At 45.7% G+C, this 17,452-nt stretch overlaps 1 protein-coding gene across 1 annotated transcript; it reads left to right on the top strand.

Moving 5' to 3' along the window:
- Window positions 1–166: 166 nt before the first annotated feature.
- LOC125518318 (WAS/WASL-interacting protein family member 3-like) lies at window positions 167–14,056 on the top strand. Its single transcript, XM_048683196.1, has 4 exons — window positions 167–786; window positions 1,556–1,648; window positions 13,532–13,649; window positions 13,736–14,056. Exons 1-4 carry the CDS (start codon window positions 167–169, stop codon window positions 14,024–14,026), a joined length of 1,122 nt encoding a protein of 373 aa, XP_048539153.1. The 3' UTR covers window positions 14,027–14,056.
- The last annotated feature ends 3,396 nt before the right edge of the window (window positions 14,057–17,452 follow it).

Below are 17,452 nucleotides of genomic sequence, written 5' to 3'. Positions count from 1 at the left end.
GCAGCTCTGTATAATTTTTCTACTTATGAAATTAATGTCTATTATGTCCATAGTTTACTGTTATATCTACATTTTATTTTTCATGTGTTCCAAGACTTGGCTACATGAATTTGAGCATTTGCGTACAGATGAACAAAGCCTCTTTTGAAGTTACTATAAGTCAACCATGTACACTAGAGTTATTTCAGGATTCTTACAGGCCAACCTAACTACTGAGGATTGGAATGCATGTTCAAACATACAATATTGTTTGAAATTCCATGCAAAGCTGGAATTATTACCACAATTTTCGCAAAAAAAAAGTCCTCGCAAAAAAGAAAAAGCCACTCGCGTGCCTTATCCACCTCGCCCTGAGCCCCCGACCACTCTGCCTCCACGCCGCTCGATCCACCCCCGCCGCCGCCTTGATCTTCGCCGCCACCGCCCCCTTCTGCGCCGGCGCCGCCCCGGCCCGGGCCGCATCGCGGCGTCCCCGCCCTGGCCGCATCGCGGTGCCCCCGTCCCCGCTCCGAGCGCCGCCGTCCGTCCCCGCCCTTCACCGCGCACGTGCCCCCGTCCCCGCCCCGCGCGCCGTCGTCCGTCCCCGCCCCGCACCGCCGCCGGCCGTCCCCGCCCCGCCCCGCATCGCCGGCGGCCGTCCCCGCCCGCCCCGCATCGCGGCCGGCCGTCCCCGCCCCCTTCCCGGCCCCGTCGTCCCCACCCCCTTCCCGCCCCGCAGCTGCTGGTGAGGTGGCCGTGGCCGCGGCTCCGGCGGTCCGGCGCCCCCTTGCCGGCCCTCTGCTACTGGTGAGCACCGGCTCCGGCGGTCCGGCGTCCTCTGCGGCTGATTTTTTCCTTTTTTTTAGCTTTTTACCTGCTGTTAGTGCTTGGATAATGACTCAATTTGATATATACCTACTGTTAGTGCTTGGATATGTACATATTGTTAGTTTTTTTAGTTTCTTACCTACTGTTAGTGCTTGGATATATAAAAAAGTCAATTTGGTGCTTCGATATATATACTGTTAGTGCTTGGATATTTTACGTTGTTCTTCCTGAATGTCGAATGCAAGGAATAGCACTACAGCAGCTTTAGTTTTCCATCACGAAAAAGTAATGAAATATGGTGTGGTGTGTGCACAGGAGAAGGGACTAGAGAGCATTGGCAAGACCCAAATTTTACATCGATTTGGACCTCCTATTAGTCACAGTAGTTTACTTGCTTGGAGTTTTCATTATGGCTGTCTCCCAATATACAAATGTACCGAGTTTGATTACCATGTTAAGATTACTTATATAATATATAATGATATGTATACTTCCACGGCGATGAGATGATATATATACTTTTGGCACGGTGGATTAGCATTTTTTGTTGTGTCGCATCTTCGTGATGAGTGGTTTTTTGTTCATGATGGTCTTGCTACAAAATAATGATGAAATATTTTTTGACACTTCATGGTCTTGCTAAAAAATCTATGAAGGCATCTAGTAAATAAATTTATGAAGGCATTGGTCCGTGATCTAAGCTTTTGACACTTGATGATCTAAGTTTTTTTGTCGGTAAAATTTACAGGCTTTCTGGTGTTGCATATCTTTGGAGTCATCGTCGTCAAAGGCATTGGTCTGTGATTTCGTCGCTGTTTGACTACTTCGTCTACAGTCGAGGGTGAGCTACGAATCCATCTTAATAATCATGTCACTAGATTTTCTTTTCTCGTTAAGTCGCGTAACCTAGGCGTTTCCCGTCCGAAATGGTTGCATCGGTAAATATGCATTCAATTGCATATTTATCACCGCAGCTCTTTCGGATTGTCCAGCGTTTTCCACGGACAGCCCGAGGATGTGTAGATTGGGTACGTTGTCTATGCTCTACCCTGTTCCGAGACAGGATTTCGGCGGCGCCTCTCTGTTGTTCTCCGGAGCACATCCTCTCGGCTATTAGCCGCGACGTGTATCTGGAGAACAGCGGGGAGGTGCTGCCGAAATTTTGTCTCGGAACAGGGTAGAGCATGGAGAACGTACTCAATCTACACATCGTCGGGTGGGATTAGGACCCATCTTTACCTATTAGAGATGTAGGTGGATTCATGGCCGTCCACGCCGTAGAAAATAAAAATTTGATGTGATTAATTTAAATGAATCCTTAATTTTGTTGTGTGGCTCCCAATAAAAGCAGAGGATGGCAGATAATCAGTGGATGTACAGTGGTTTTATCCGTCAGAATCGAGTAACATCAGTGTGGATTGCAAAAACCGATGTGTATTTGAAGGAGATATTCCGTAGTCTAATGAGAATTATCCCACCATGCCCCTGTGCGAGATGTGCCAGACGTCACCGTAAAAATCAGAAGGACATGACTGACCACCTTCGCACACACGGATATATGCCAAACTTTGACATGCCGCCGATAAACTTAGCCGAGCGGGACCGTGGTAGAGAGGAGGTGATGCGACAACGCATTGATGGTTATGTGGATGACGGGGTCAGGGACATGCTAGATGATGTCATTGCTGCAGAAACGGCACATGCAACACCTTCAGAGAATGAACCGGAGGAGCCGGAGGCAACTGCAAAGGCCTTCTTGGAGGTCTTGGCCTCGTCGAAGAAACCTCTTTATGCGGGTGCAAAAATATCTCAGCTGGATGCCATCTCACAATTGATTGCAGTCAAGGCTGAGTACGGCTGTAGCCAGAAATGCTTCGAAGCATTCTTGGGAGTATGGGCTAACAGCCTCCCTGAGGGTCATGAACTGCCGAAAAGCATGTATGATACAAAGAAAATCATAAAGGTGAAGGAAATATGTCCTAGAGGCAATAATAAAGTTATTATTTATTTCCTTATATCATGATAAATGTTTATTATTCATGCTACAATTGTATTAACCGGAAACATAATACATGTGTGAATACATAGACAAACTTGGTGTCACTAATATGCCTCTACTTGACTAGCTCGTTAATCAAAGATGGTTATGTTTCCCAACCATGAACAAAGAGTTGTTATTTGATTAACGGGATCACATCATTAGGTGAATGATCTGATTGACATGACCCATTCCATTAGCTTAGCACCCGATCGTTTAGTATGTTGCTATTGCTTTCTTCATGACTTATACATGTTCCTATGATTATGAGATTATGCAACTCCCGTTTGCCGGAGGAACACTTTGTGTGCTACCAAACGTCACAACGTAACTGGGTGATTATAAAGGAACTCTACAGGTGTCTCCAAAGGTACATATTGGGTTGGCGTATTTCGAGATTAGGATTTGTCACTCCGAATGTCGGAGAGGTATCTCTGGGCCCTCTCGGTAATGCACATCACTTAAGCCTTGCAAGCATTGCAACTAATGAGTTAGTTGCGGGATGATGTATTACGGAACGAGTAAAGAGACTTGCCGGTAACGAGATTGAACTAGGTATTGGATACCGACGATCGAAATCTCGGGCAAGTAACATACGATGACAAAGGGAACAACGTATGTTGTTATGCGGTCTGACCGATAAAGATCTTCGTAGAATATGTAGGAGCCAATATGGGCATCCAGGTCCCGCTATTGGTTATTGACCGGAGATTTGTCTCAGTCATGTCTACATTGTTCTCGAAACCGTAGGGTCCGCACGCTTAACGTTACGATGACAGTTATTATGAGTTTATGCATTTTGATGTACCGAAGTTAGTTCGGAGTCCCGGATGTGATCACGGACATGACGAGGAGTCTCGAAATGGTCGAGACATAAAGATTGATATATTGGATGACTATATTCGGACACCGGAAGGGTTCCGGAGAAGGTTCGGATAAAACTGGAGCACCGGGGGGTTACCGGAACTCCTCGGGGGGTTAATGGGCCTTATGGGCCTAAAGTGGAGAAGAGGAAGGGGCTGCCAGGGCAGGCCGCGCGCCCCCTCTCCCCCTAGTCCGAATTGGACAAGGAGGGAGGGGCGGCGCCCCCCCTTTCCTTCTCTCCCCCCTCTCTCCTACTTGGACAAGGAAACGGGAGGGGAGTCCTACTCCCGGTAGGAGTAGGACTCCTCCTGCGCCCTCCTCTAGGCCGGCCGCCCCCCTTGGATCCTTTATATACGGAGGCAAGGGGGCACCCTAGAACACACAAGTTGATCCACGTGATCGTTCCTTAGCCGTGTGCGGTGCCCCCTGCCACCATATTCCACCTCGATCATATCGTTGTAGTGCTTAGGCGAAGCCCTGCGTCGGTAGAACATCATCATCGTCACCACGCCGTTGTGCTAACGGAATTCATCCCCGAAGCTTGGCTGGATCGAAGCCCGGGGAGCGTCATCGAGCTGTACGTGTGCTAAGAACTCGGAGGTGCCGGAGTAACGGTGCTTGGATCGGTCGGATCGGGAAGACGTACGACTACTTCCTCTACGTTACATCAACGCTTCCGTTGCGGTCTACGAGGGTATGTAGACAACACTCCCCCCTCTCGTTGCTATGCATCACCATGATCTTGCGTGTGCGTAGGAAATTTTTTTGAAATTACTGTGTTCCCAACAGTGGCATCCGAGCCTAGGTTTTATGGTTTGATGTTATATGCACGAGTAGAACACAAGTGAGTTGTGGGCGATATAAGTCATACTGCCTACCAGCATGTCATACTTTGGTTCGGCGGTATTGTTGGATGAAGCGGCCCGGACCGACATTACGCGTACGCTTACGCGAGACCGGTTCCCCCGACGTGCTTTGCACATAGGTGGCTTGCGGGTGACTGTTTCTCCAACTTTAGTTGAACCGAGTGTGGCTACGCCCGGTCCTTGCGAAGGTTAAAGCGGAGTCAAATTGACAAACTATCGTTGTGGTTTTGATGCGTAGGTGAGATTGGTTCTTGCTTAAGCCCGTAGCAGCCACGCAAAACTTGCAACAACAAAGTAGAGGACGTCTAACTTGTTTTTGCAGGGCATGTTGTGATGTGATATGGTCAAGACATAATGCTGAATTTTATTGTATGAGATGATCATGTTTTGTAACCGAGTTATCGGCAACTGGCAGGAGCCATATGGTTGTCGCTTTATTGTATGCAATGCAATCGTGATGTAATGCTTTATTTTATCACTAAGCGGTAGCGATAGTCGTGGAAGCATGAGATTGGCGAGACGACAACGATGCTACGATGGAGATCAATGTGTCGCGCCGGTGACGATGGTGATCATAACGGTGCTTCAGAGATGGAGATCACAGGCACAAGATGATAATGGCCATATCATATCACTTATATTGATTGCATGTGATGTTTATCTTTTATGCATCTTATCTTGCTTTGATTGACGGTAGCATTATAAGATGATCTCTCACTAATTATCAAGAAGTGTTCTCCCTGAGTATGCACCGTTGCGAAAGTTCTTCGTGCTAAGACACCACGTGATGATCGGGTGTCATAGGCTCTACGTTCAAATACAACGGGTGCAAAACAGTTGCACACGCGGAATACTCAGATTATACTTGACGAGCCAAGCATATACAGATATGGCCTCGGAACACAGAGACCGAAAGGTCGAGCGTGAATCATATAGTAGATATGATCAACATAGCGATGTTCACCAATGAAACTACTCCATCTCACGTGATGATCGGACATGGTTTAGTTGATTTGGATTACGTGATCACTTAGAGGATTAGAGGGATGTCTATCTAAGTGGGAGTTCTTCAGTAATATGATTAATTGAACTTAAATTTATCATGAACTTAGTACCTGATAGTATCTTGCTTGTTTATGTTTGATTGTAGATAGAGGGCTTGTGCTGTTGTTCCGTTGAATTTTAATGCGTTCCTTGAGAAAGCAAACGGACTGGGTCCGTAACTTGAGGATTATCCTCATTGTTGCTCAGAAGAATTACGTCCTGGAAGCACCGCTGTGTGCCAGGCCTGCTGCTGGAGCAACACCAGATGTTATGAACGTCTGGCAGAGCAAAGCTGATGACTACTCGATAGTTCAGTGTGCCATGCTTTACGGATTAGAATCGGGACTTCAACGACGTTTTGAACGTCATGGAGCATATGAGATGTTCCAGGAGTTGAAGTTAATATTTCAAGCAAATGCCCGGATTGAGAGATATGAAGTCTCCAATAAGTTCTATAGCTGCAAGATGGAGGAGAACAGTTCTGTCAGTGAGCATATACTCAAAATGTCTGGGTATAATAATCACTTGATTCAATTGGGAGTTAATCTTCCAGATGATTGCGTCATTGACAGAATTCTCCAATCACTGCCACCAAGCTACAAGAGCTTCGTGATGAACTATAATATGCAAGGGATGAACAAGACTATTCCCGAGCTCTTCGCAATGCTGAAAGCTGCGGAGGTAGAAATCAAAAAGGAGCCTCAAGTGTTGATGGTCAACAAGACCACTAGTTTCAAGAAAAAGGGCAAAGGGAAGAAGAAGGGGAACTTCAAGAAGAACGGCAAGCAAGTTGCTGCTCAAGAGAAGAAACCCAAGTCTGGACCTAAGCCTGAAATTGAGTGCTTCTACTGCAAGCAGACTGGTCACTGGAAGCGGAACTGCCCCAAGTATTTGGCGGATAAGAAGGATGGCAAAGTGAACAAAGGTATATGTGATATACATGTTATTGATGTGTACCTTATTAATGCTCGCAGTAGCACCCGGGTATTTGATACTAGTTCTGTTGCTAATATTTGCAACTCGAAACAGGGACTACGGATTAAGCGAAGATTGGCTAAGGACGAGGTGACGATGCGCGTGGGAAATGGTTCCAAAATCGATGTGATCGCGGTCGGCACGCTACCTCTACATCTACCTTCGGGATTAGTATTAGACCTAAATAATTGTTATTTGGTGCCAGCGTTGAGCATGAACATTATATCTGGATCTTGTTTAATGCGAGACGGTTATTCATTTAAATCAGAGAATAATGGTTGTTCTATTTATATGAGTAATATCTTTTATGGTCATGCACCCTTGAAGAGTGGTCTATTCTTATTAAATCTCGATAGTAGTGATACACATATTCATAATGTTGAAGCCAAAAGATGCAGAATTGATAATGATAGTGCAACTTATTTGTGGCACTGCCGTTTAGGTCATATTGGTGTAAAGCGCATGAAGAAACTCCATACTGATGGACTTTTGGAACCACTTGATTATGAATCACTTGGTACTTGCGAACCGTGCCTCATGGGCAAGATGACTAAAACACCGTTCTCCGGTACTATGGAGAGAGCAACAGATTTATTGGAAATCATACATACAGATGTATGTGGTCCGATGAATGTTGAGGCTCGTGGCGGATATCGTTATTTTCTCACCTTCACAGATGACTTAAGCAGATATGGGTATATCTACTTAATGAAACATAAGTCTGAAACATTTGAAAAGTTCAAAGAATTTCAGAGTGAAGTTGAAAATCATCGTAACAAGAAAATAAAATTTCTACGATCTGATCATGGAGGAGAATATTTGAGTTACGAGTTTGGTGTACATTTGAAAAATTGTGGAATAGTTTCGCAACTCACGCCACCCGGAACACCACAGCGTAATGGTGTGTCCGAACGTCGTAATCGTACTTTACTAGATATGGTGTGATCTATGATGTCTCTTACTGATTTACCGCTATCGTTTTGGGGATACGCTCTAGAGATGGCCGCATTCACGTTAAATAGGGCACCATCAAAATCCGTTGAGACGACGCCTTATGAACTGTGGTTTGGCAAGAAACCAAAGTTGTCGTTTCTAAAAGTTTGGGGCTGCGATGCTTATGTGAAAAAGTTTCAACCTGATAAGCTCGAATCCAAATCGGAGAAATGTGTCTTCATAGGATATCCAAAGGAAACTATTGGATACACCTTCTATCACAGATCCGAAGGCAAGAATTTTGTTGCTAAATTCGGAAACTTTCTGGAGAAGGAGTTTCTCTCGAAAGAAGTGAGTGGGAGGAAAGTAGAACTTGACGAGGTAACTGTACCTGCTCCTTTATTGGAAAGTAGTACATCACAGAAAACTGTTTCTGCGACACCTACACCAATAAGTGAGGAAGATAATGATAATGATCATGAAACTTCAGAACAAGATACTACTGAACCTCGTAGATCAACCAGAGTGAGATCCGCGCCAGAGTGGTACGGTAATCCAGTTCTGGAAGTCATGCTACTAGATCATGATGAACCTACGAACTATGAAGAAGCGATGGTGAGCCCAGATTTCGCAAAGTGGCTTGAAGCCATGAAATCTGAGATGGGATCCATGTATGAGAACAAAGTATGGACTTTGGTTGACTTGCCCGATGATCGGCAAGCAATTGAGAATAAATGGATCTTGAAGAAGAAGACCGACGCTGACGGTAATATTACTGTCTACAAAGCTCGACTTGTCGCAAAAGGTTTTCGACAAGTTCAAGGGGTTGACTACGATGAGACCTTCTCACCCGTAGCGATGCTTAAGTCTGTCCGAATCATGTTAGCAATTGCCGCATTTTATAATTATGAAATTTGGCAAATGGATGTCAAAACTGCATTCCTGAATGGATTTCTGGAAGAAGAGTTGTATATGATGCAACCGGAAGGTTTTGTCGATCCAAAGGGAGCTAACAAAGTGTGCAAGCTCCAGCGATCCATTTATGGACTGGTGCAAGCCTCTCGGAGTTGGAATAAACGTTTTGATAGTGTGATCAAAGCATTTGGTTTTGTACAGACTTTTGGAGAAGTCTGTATTTACAAGAAAGTGAGTGGGAGCTCTGTAGCATTTCTGATATTATATGTGGATGACATATTACTAATTGGAAATGATATAGAATTTATGGATAGCATAAAGGGATACTTGAACAAAAGTTTTTCTATGAAAGACCTCGGTGAAGCTGCTTACATATTAGGCATAAAGATCTATAGAGATAGATCAAAACGCTTAATTGGACTTTCACAAAGCACATACCTTGACAAGATTTTGAAAAAGTTCAAAATGGACCAGGCAAAGAAAGGGTTCTTGCCTGTGTTACAAGGTGTGAAGTTGAGTAAGACTGAATGCCCGACCACTGCAGAAGATAGAGAGAAGATGAAAGATGTTCCCTATGCTTCAGCCATAGGCTCTATCATGTATGCAATGCTGTGTACCAGACCTGATGTGTGCCTTGCTATAAGCTTAGCAGGGAGGTACCAAAGTAATCCAGGAGTGGATCACTGGACAGCGGTCAAGAACATCCTGAAATACCTGAAAAGGACTAAGGATATGTTTCTCGTATATGGAGGTGACAAAGAGCTCACCGTAAAAGGTTACGTTGATGCAAGCTTTGACACTGATCCGGACGATTCTAAATCACAGACCGGATACGTGTTTACATTAAACGGTGGAGCTGTCAGTTGGTGCAGTTCTAAACAAAGCGTCGTCGCGGGATCTACATGTGAAGCAGAGTACATAGCTGCTTCGGAAGCAGCAAATGAAGGAGTCTGGATGAAGGAGTTCATATCCGATCTAGGTGTCATACCTAGTGCATCGGGTCCAATGAAAATCTTTTGTGACAATACTGGTGCAATTGCCTTGGCAAAGGAATCCAGATTTCACAAGAGAACCAAGCACATCAAGAGATGCTTCAATTCCATCCGGGATCTAGTCCAGGTGGGAGACATAGAGATTTGCAAGATACATACGTATCTGAATGTTGCGGACCTTGACTAAGCCTCTTCCACGAGCAAAACATGATCAGCACCAAAGCTCCATGGGTGTTAGAATCATTACTGTGTAATCTAGATTATTGACTCTAGTGCAAGTGGGAGACTGAAGGAAATATGCCCTAGAGGCAATAATAAAGTTATTATTTATTTCTTTATATTCATGATAAATGTTTATTATTCATGCTAGAATTGTATTAACCGGAAACATAATACATGTGTGAATACATAGACAAACAGAGTGTCACTAGTATGCCTCTACTTGACTAGCTCGTTAATCAAAGATGGTTATGTTTCCCAACCATGAACAAAGAGTTGTTATTTGATTAACGGGATCACATCATTAGTGAATGATCTGATTGACATGACCCATTCCATTAGCTTAGCACCCGATCGTTTAGTATGTTGCTATTGCTTTCTTCATGACTTATACATGTTCCTATGACTATGAGATTATGCAACTCCCGTTTGCCGGAGGAACACTTTGTGTGCTACCAAACGTCACAACGTAACTGGGTGATTATAAAGGAACTCTACAGGTGTCTCCAAAGGTACATATTGGGTTGGCGTATTTCGAGATTAGGATTTGTCACTCCGAATGTCAGAGAGGTATCTCTGGGCCCTCTCGGTAATGCACATCACTTAAGCCTTGCAAGCATTGCAACTAATGAGTTAGTTGCGGGATGATGTATTACGGAACGAGTAAAGAGACTTGCCGGTAACGATATTGAACTAGGTATTGGATACCGACGATCGAATCTCGGGCAAGTAACATACTGATGACAAAGGGAACAACGTATGTTGTTATGCGGTCTGACCGATAAAGATCTTCGTAGAATATGTAGGAGCCAATATGGGCATCCAGGTCCCGATATTGGTTATTGACCAGAGATTTGTCTCAGTCATGTCTACATTGTTCTCAAACCGTAGGGTCCGCACGCTTAACGTTACGATGACAGTTATTATGAGTTTATGCATTTTGATGTAGCGAAGTTAGTTCGGAGTCCCAGATGTGATCACGGACATGACGAGGAGTCTCAAAATGGTCGAGACATAAAGATTGATATATTGGATGACTATATTCGGACACCGGAAGGGTTCCGGAGAAGGTTCGGATAAAACTGGAGCACCGGGGGGTTACCGGAACCCCTCGGGGGGTTAATGGGCCTTATGGGCCTAAAGTGGAGAAGAGGAAGGGGCCGCCAGGGCAGGCCGCGCGCCCCCTCTCCCCCTAGTCTGAATTGGACAAGGAGGGAGGGGCGGCGCCCCCCCTTTCCTTCTCTCCCCCCCCCTCTCTCCTACTTGGACAAGGAAACGGGAGGGGAGTCCTACTCCCGGTAGGAGTAGGACTCCTCCTGCGCCCTCCTCTAGGCCGCCGCGCCCCCCCCCCCCTTGGATCCTTTATATACAGAGGCAAGGGGGCACCCTAGAACACACAAGTTGATCCACGTGATCGTTCCTTAGCCGTGTGCGGTGCCCCCTGCCACCATATTCCACCTCGATCATATCGTTGTAGTGCTTAGGCGAAGCCCTGCGTCGGTAGAACATCATCATCGTCACCACGCCGTTGTGCTGACGGAACTCATCCCCGAAGCTTGGCTGGATCGGAGCTCGGGGAGCGTCATCGAGCTGTACGTGTGCTAAGAACTCGGAGGTGCCGGAGTAATGGTGCTTGGATCGGTCGGATCGGGAAGACGTACGACTACTTCCTCTACGTTGCATCAACGCTTCCGTTGCGGTCTACGAGGGTATGTAGACAACACTCTCCCCTCTCGTTGCTATGCATCACCATGATCTTGCGTGTGCGTAGGAATTTTTTTTGAAATTACTGCGTTCCTCAACAAAAGGCACTCTCTATGGATTATGAGAAAATAGATGTTTGCCCGAAGAATTGCCTTTTGTTTAGGCACGAGTATGCGGATGACAAGTACTGTAGGCAGTGCGGTTCGTCTCGGTACATTGAGGTGGTCGGTGAGGATGGTGAGAAAAGGCAGCTAGCCATCCCCGTTAAGGTTCTTCGGTATCTTGATTTTATAAAAAGACTGCAACGCCTTTTCATCACGGAGGAGTCTGCCAAAATGATGAAGTGGCACAAGGAAGGTATAAGGTACAATCCAAAAAAAATCGTACATCCATCGGAAGGGGAAGCATGGAAGTCGTTCGATGAAGAATACCCCGAGGAAGCAGCCGAGGCTGGGAATGTCAGAATAGCCATATCAGGTGATGGGTTGAATCCATATGGTATGTCGTCCAATCCATACAGCTGTTGGCCCGTGTTTGTAATTCTGCTCAATCTTCCTCTCGGTGCCCTAATGCAACGCAAGACCATGTTCTTGTCGCTCATCATTCCGGGGCCTGATTATCCGGGGAAGCAATTGGGTGTGTTTATGCAGCCGCTGGTGGATGCTTTGCACCATTCTTGGTACTTTCCGACGTTGACATACGACCGGGATCTGCAGAGAAATTTCTTGATGAAAGTTTGGTTGCACTATTGCATGCATGACTTTCCCGGCTATGCTCTATTCTGCGGATGGTGTACAAGTGGGAAGATGCCATGCCCAGTGTGCATGCAGGCTCTGCAAATGATTTGGCTGAGTAAGGGTGGCAAGTATGTAGCCTTTGACCTGCATCGAAAATTCCTCCCTCCAGACCATCCAGACAGGGAAGATAAGAAAAACTTCACGAAAGGCCGGGTTGTTCATGAAGTAACCGAGATTCCAACATTTTTGGGGGCAGATGTTCTTGCTCAGCTAAAAGCTCTCCAGCCTAAAGTCAAAGGCAAAGGCAAAGGCAAAGCCAAAGGCTTCGAGGGATATGGTGAGACGCACAACTGGACTCACATTACCCCCTTCTCGCAGCTCCCCTATTTCAAGGACCTCAAACTTACTTACAATATCGATGTGATGCACACCGAAAAGAATGTGGCAGAGTCCCTTTTCCACACGATCCTCAACATTCCTGATAAGACGAAGGATAATGTTAAAGTTAGAGCCGATCAACAGAGAATTTGTGATAGACCACGTCTGAACATGAAGCCTCCCACAGGCGGTCGAAAAAACTGGTTCAAGCCAGATGCTGACTTTGTCCTTAAACCGCCAGAAAAAAAGGAAGTACTTATCTGGCTGAAACACATTTTGAAGTTCACCGATGGTTATGCATCGAATATAAGTAAGGGAGTCAATCTTTCAACGGGCAAAGTGACCGGCCTGAAGAGTCATGACTACCATGTATGGATTGAGCGGATAATGCCGGTGATGGTTTGAGGCTATGTCCCCGAGCATGTCTGGCGAGTGCTTGCCGAGCTAAGACATTTCTTCCGCATGCTCTGTGCCAAAGAAGTAAGTAAAGACGTGATTGAAAATTTGCATAAGAAGGCACCGGAGTTGATAGTCAAGCTAGAGAAGATCTTTCCGCCAGGCTTCTTTACTCCGATGACACATCTTATTCTGCACCTCGCGAACGAGGTATTGTTGGGGGGGCCTGTGCAGAATCGCTGGCAGTACGGCCCTGAGAGACAGAACAAGCATCTCCGACGGAAATGTGGAAACAAAGCTAAGATTGAAGCTTCCATAGCTGAGGCAGTTATCCTAGAGGAGGTGTCAGACCTCAGGACATCATACTATCCAGACCACGTTACCCATCTGCATAACAAGGTGCCTCGATACAATATAGAAGAGCCGAAGTATCAACCCAGGCTCCATCTATTCAACGCGCAAGGTGGGAGGGCTGGGGCCTCGAAACCTTATAACATGCCACGACAAGAGTGGGAGGACCTCATGTTCTATATCTTGCACAACATCAAGGAAGTTGAGGAAGTGTGGATGAGGTAATACCACTACACCATTCCTTTATGTCTTCCACATCATCATGTTCTATGTTCACTTAGTCCCGGTCTAACACCGCTTTTCTTTTTTTAGTGATTTCGTTCAAGAGGAATGGACGGGAATGAATCCTCCTACTGAGGCGGAGGCACTTACTCTTCTCCGTCATGGAAACCCTGGACGTAAAAATTTTGTTGCTTGGTTCATGGAGAAAGTAATTTTCCACACTCCCCTATTAAATACTTAGTTCAACATTTATTAGTTAACTAATGCACGCAACAATTTCAATTATACTTGTAGGGAAAAGATCCGAACATATCTATGGATGATGAATTGAGATGGGTTTCCATGGGTTTTGACCCTGCTGTCATGACATGTAAAAAATATGATGTGAATGGGTATCGCTTCCATACAAAGGAGCACCAGAACAGTCGTCCTGATCCCAAAACTATAAATACCGGAGTGTACACCCCCGGTCAAAATTTAGTAGACTACTACGGAAGGGCACAAAATATATACGAGATTAAATTCCACCAGTTAGGCCGTCGGCATATATATAAAACTATGCCTACAGTTAGGCCATCGGCATAGCCTGGCACCTATGCCTACGGCACGACCGTAGGCATAGTTTTAGATATATGCCGACGGTTAAGCTGTAGGCATAGCCCTGCCCACGGAGGTTGTAGACGCCGCCACGTGGCAGGGCTATGCCTACAGCATAGCCGTCGGCATAGATTTTAAACTATGCCTACGGCTAGGCCGTAGGCATAGCCCTGCCACGTGGTAGCGTCTACTAGCTCCGTGGGCAGGGCTATGCCTACAGCTGGGCCGTCGGCACATATCTAAAACTATGCCTAATCTTGTCGTAGGCATAGCCTTCCACGTGGCGTCTCCTTTATGGGCAGCACTTGACGGCGGCCACCGTTAGCGTGGAACTTTGCCGACGGCCCTGGCCGTCGGCATAGATGTACGGACACCGTCGGCAAATTATCTATGTCGACGGCTTTTCTATGCCGATGGCATCCCGAGATACGCCGACGAATATTATGCCGACGGCCCTATGCCTACGGGGGCCGTCGACATAGGCCTATCCCGACGGGAATCAGGGCTATGCCTACGGCCTGGGCCGTAGGCATAGGGGTTTTTTTTGGTAGTGTGTAGTCGACTTGATAGTCAGCGAACACCCATGGTGACGCCCAGAAGGCCGTGAGCATCAAGCAGGGCGTTATCATTATCCTGCTTACGGGCTTTGCCCTTAGAACTGAACTGCTTCAACATCTTTCTCTGGTTTGAGCGGCGAATGCTGTCGAATGAAGCTCGCCGTAGCGCAACCGCCCTCTCCACATACTTATAGGAACCCAAGAAGAGCATGATGAAGAATGTGACGCGCAGAGCCCCATCCCCGCGCATAAATCTTTGCTTGTATGAGCCATAGATGGCTCCTACGATTGCAAGGATGAGAACGGCCTTCTGGGTCGGCGACAGCCCCTTGTTCTCCAAGGCATAGCTGGTGATGTTGTCCGGGCGACCAAGGTGGAGCAGCAGAAATGGCGCCTAGAACGCAAACATCTGCTGCTCTCTATTGTTAGATACTTTGGATCGGGGTAGGTTAGATCTTCCGGTGAACCTACCTTCTTTGGGTGCGGATGAGCTCGATCCAGCACCAGCCATGGTGAAGTAGGGGCCGTTGATGGCAGAGAGATCGAGATGGAGAGGTGGCAGTGGTGCTTCCTGTGAGCACTGCGATTGCCCTAGATCGGAAGGGGATATCGGTGGGGAGTCTGGCGGCGCGGTGAACCTTGTACCGTGCGCCCCGGCCCCCACCTCTTTATATATCGCAGGTCACAGGGGCCCACCAACCATAGAATGGTTGGGCGCCCCCGATCAGGGCGCGAATAGATCAGGGCCCGATGGGCCATTGAGCTCACTCGATGGAGAGATCAACCTAACATTCTCCCCCTTGATCTCAACTTTTACTTTTAACATTATACTTTCTAGTTTATTTGTTTCATCACACATTGGTACATAGAGCATGTTTCATCGTCACAGCTTAATTGCCATTAGAATCATACAGCTACAACATACGTTATGATCAGAAGCAAATTCTGTTCCTTTTGGGCCTATCCAGGAATCATAAGGCTTTCCCTTAAACCCATGCCGGCTATGAGTTCCTTGAACACATTGGGTGGTAAGCCTTTCGTTAGCGGATCCGCAAGCATATCCTTTGTCCTTATATGCTCGAGACTTATAGTTTGATCCTGGATTTTATCTTTCACAACATTATACCTTATCTCTATTGTTTTGGCAGCATTACTCGACTTGTTGTTGTGAGCGTAAAATACCGCGGGTTGGTTGTCGCAGTACATCTTTAGTGGCTTGTGAATACAATCTACCACTTTCAAGTCGGGTACAAATTTCTTTAGCCATATCGCCTGCCCCGTGGCTTCGAAGCATGCTATGAATTCTGCATACATCGTGGATGATGCAACTATTGACTGTTTGGAGCTTTTCCACGAAATAGCTCCCCCAGCGAGAGTGAAGACGTATCCTGACGTGGATTTTCTATCATCTCTGTCCCCCGCAAAATCTGCGTCTGAATACCCTTTTATCTCTAGGGATTCACTTCTCCTGTATATTAGCATGTAGTCCTTCGTGCCTTGCGCATAACGCAATGCTTTCTTTACCATCTTCCAGTGCTCCATGCCTGGATTCTCTTGATATCTACCGAGTACCCCGGTGATAAAAGCTAAGTCAGGGCGAGTGCACACTTGTGCATACTGTAAGCTGCCAACTGCCGAAGCATATGGTACTGCTTTCATTTGATCGATCTCGTACTGGTTCTTGGGACATTGGAATTTCCCAAAACTATCGCCCTTGACTATAGGAGCAGGTGTGGCTTTACTCGCATGCATGTTATACTTTTTAAGAACCTTTTCTAAATATGCTTTCTGCGATAGTCCTAAGACTCCACTGTTCCTATCTCGGTGAATTTCTATGCCCAAAACATATGATGCTTCACCAAGATCTGTTATGTCAAAATTTGAGGATAAGTATTTCTTTGTTTCTTGTAGTAGACTAACATCACTACTAGCAAGCAGGATATCATCCACATACAAGATTAGGAAAATATATTTCCCATTTTTAAACTTTGCATAAATGCAATTATCCTCAATATTTTCTTTAAATCCAAAACTTTTAATCGTTTGATTAAACTTTAGATACCACTGCCGAGAGGCTTGTCTTAATCCATAAATGGATTTCTTCAGGCGGCATCCCATATTTTCCTTGCCTTCCATGATAAAACCCTTAGGTTGTTTCATGTAGACATTTTCTTTTAAATCACCATTCAGAAATGCCGTCTTAACATCCATTTGATGTAATTCTAAATCAAAATGAGCAACTAATGCCATTATGATTCTGAAGGAATCCTTACATGAGACTGGAGAAAATGTCTCATTATAATCTACTCCTTCTCTTTGTGTAAATCCTTTTGCGACGAGTCGTGCTTTATACTTTTCTATATTCCCTTTAGAGTCATACTTAATTTAGTAAACCCGTTTACAGCCTACTGTTTTGGCTCCTTTAGGAATTTCCTCTAAGTCCCAAACATCTTTGGAACTCATCGATTTCATCTCGTCTTCCATTGCCTTCATCCACATCGATGAATGAGGGCTTCTCATGGCTTCTTCATATGAGGTGGGATCTTTTTCCATATGAACCATTTCTGTGTTATAAACTTTAAAGTCAGTAGAAATAGCTGACTTTCTTGGTCTTGTAGACCTTCTTAGGGCCTCAGTTTCTGGCACGTTTTGTGCCTCAACTTCTGGCACTTCTTCTAAAATTTGTTGTTGCACCTCCCTTTCATGCTTAACAATGGGTTTAGTCGGCTCCTGACGGACAGGTTTCGGGTCTACCCCCAAGGTTGTCACGGGTGGAGTTGCAACTGATAGTGAGAAAAATGGCTCCTGAATAATCGGATTAGGTGCATGCACCCTCTTCTCCTCAAGATCAATTTTC

Source organism: Triticum urartu, chromosome 7 (genome assembly GCF_003073215.2).
Source record: "Triticum urartu cultivar G1812 chromosome 7, Tu2.1, whole genome shotgun sequence".
In the NCBI taxonomy this organism is placed as follows: domain Eukaryota; kingdom Viridiplantae; phylum Streptophyta; class Magnoliopsida; order Poales; family Poaceae; genus Triticum; species Triticum urartu.
This window is presented reverse-complemented; position numbering and strand designations above follow the sequence as displayed.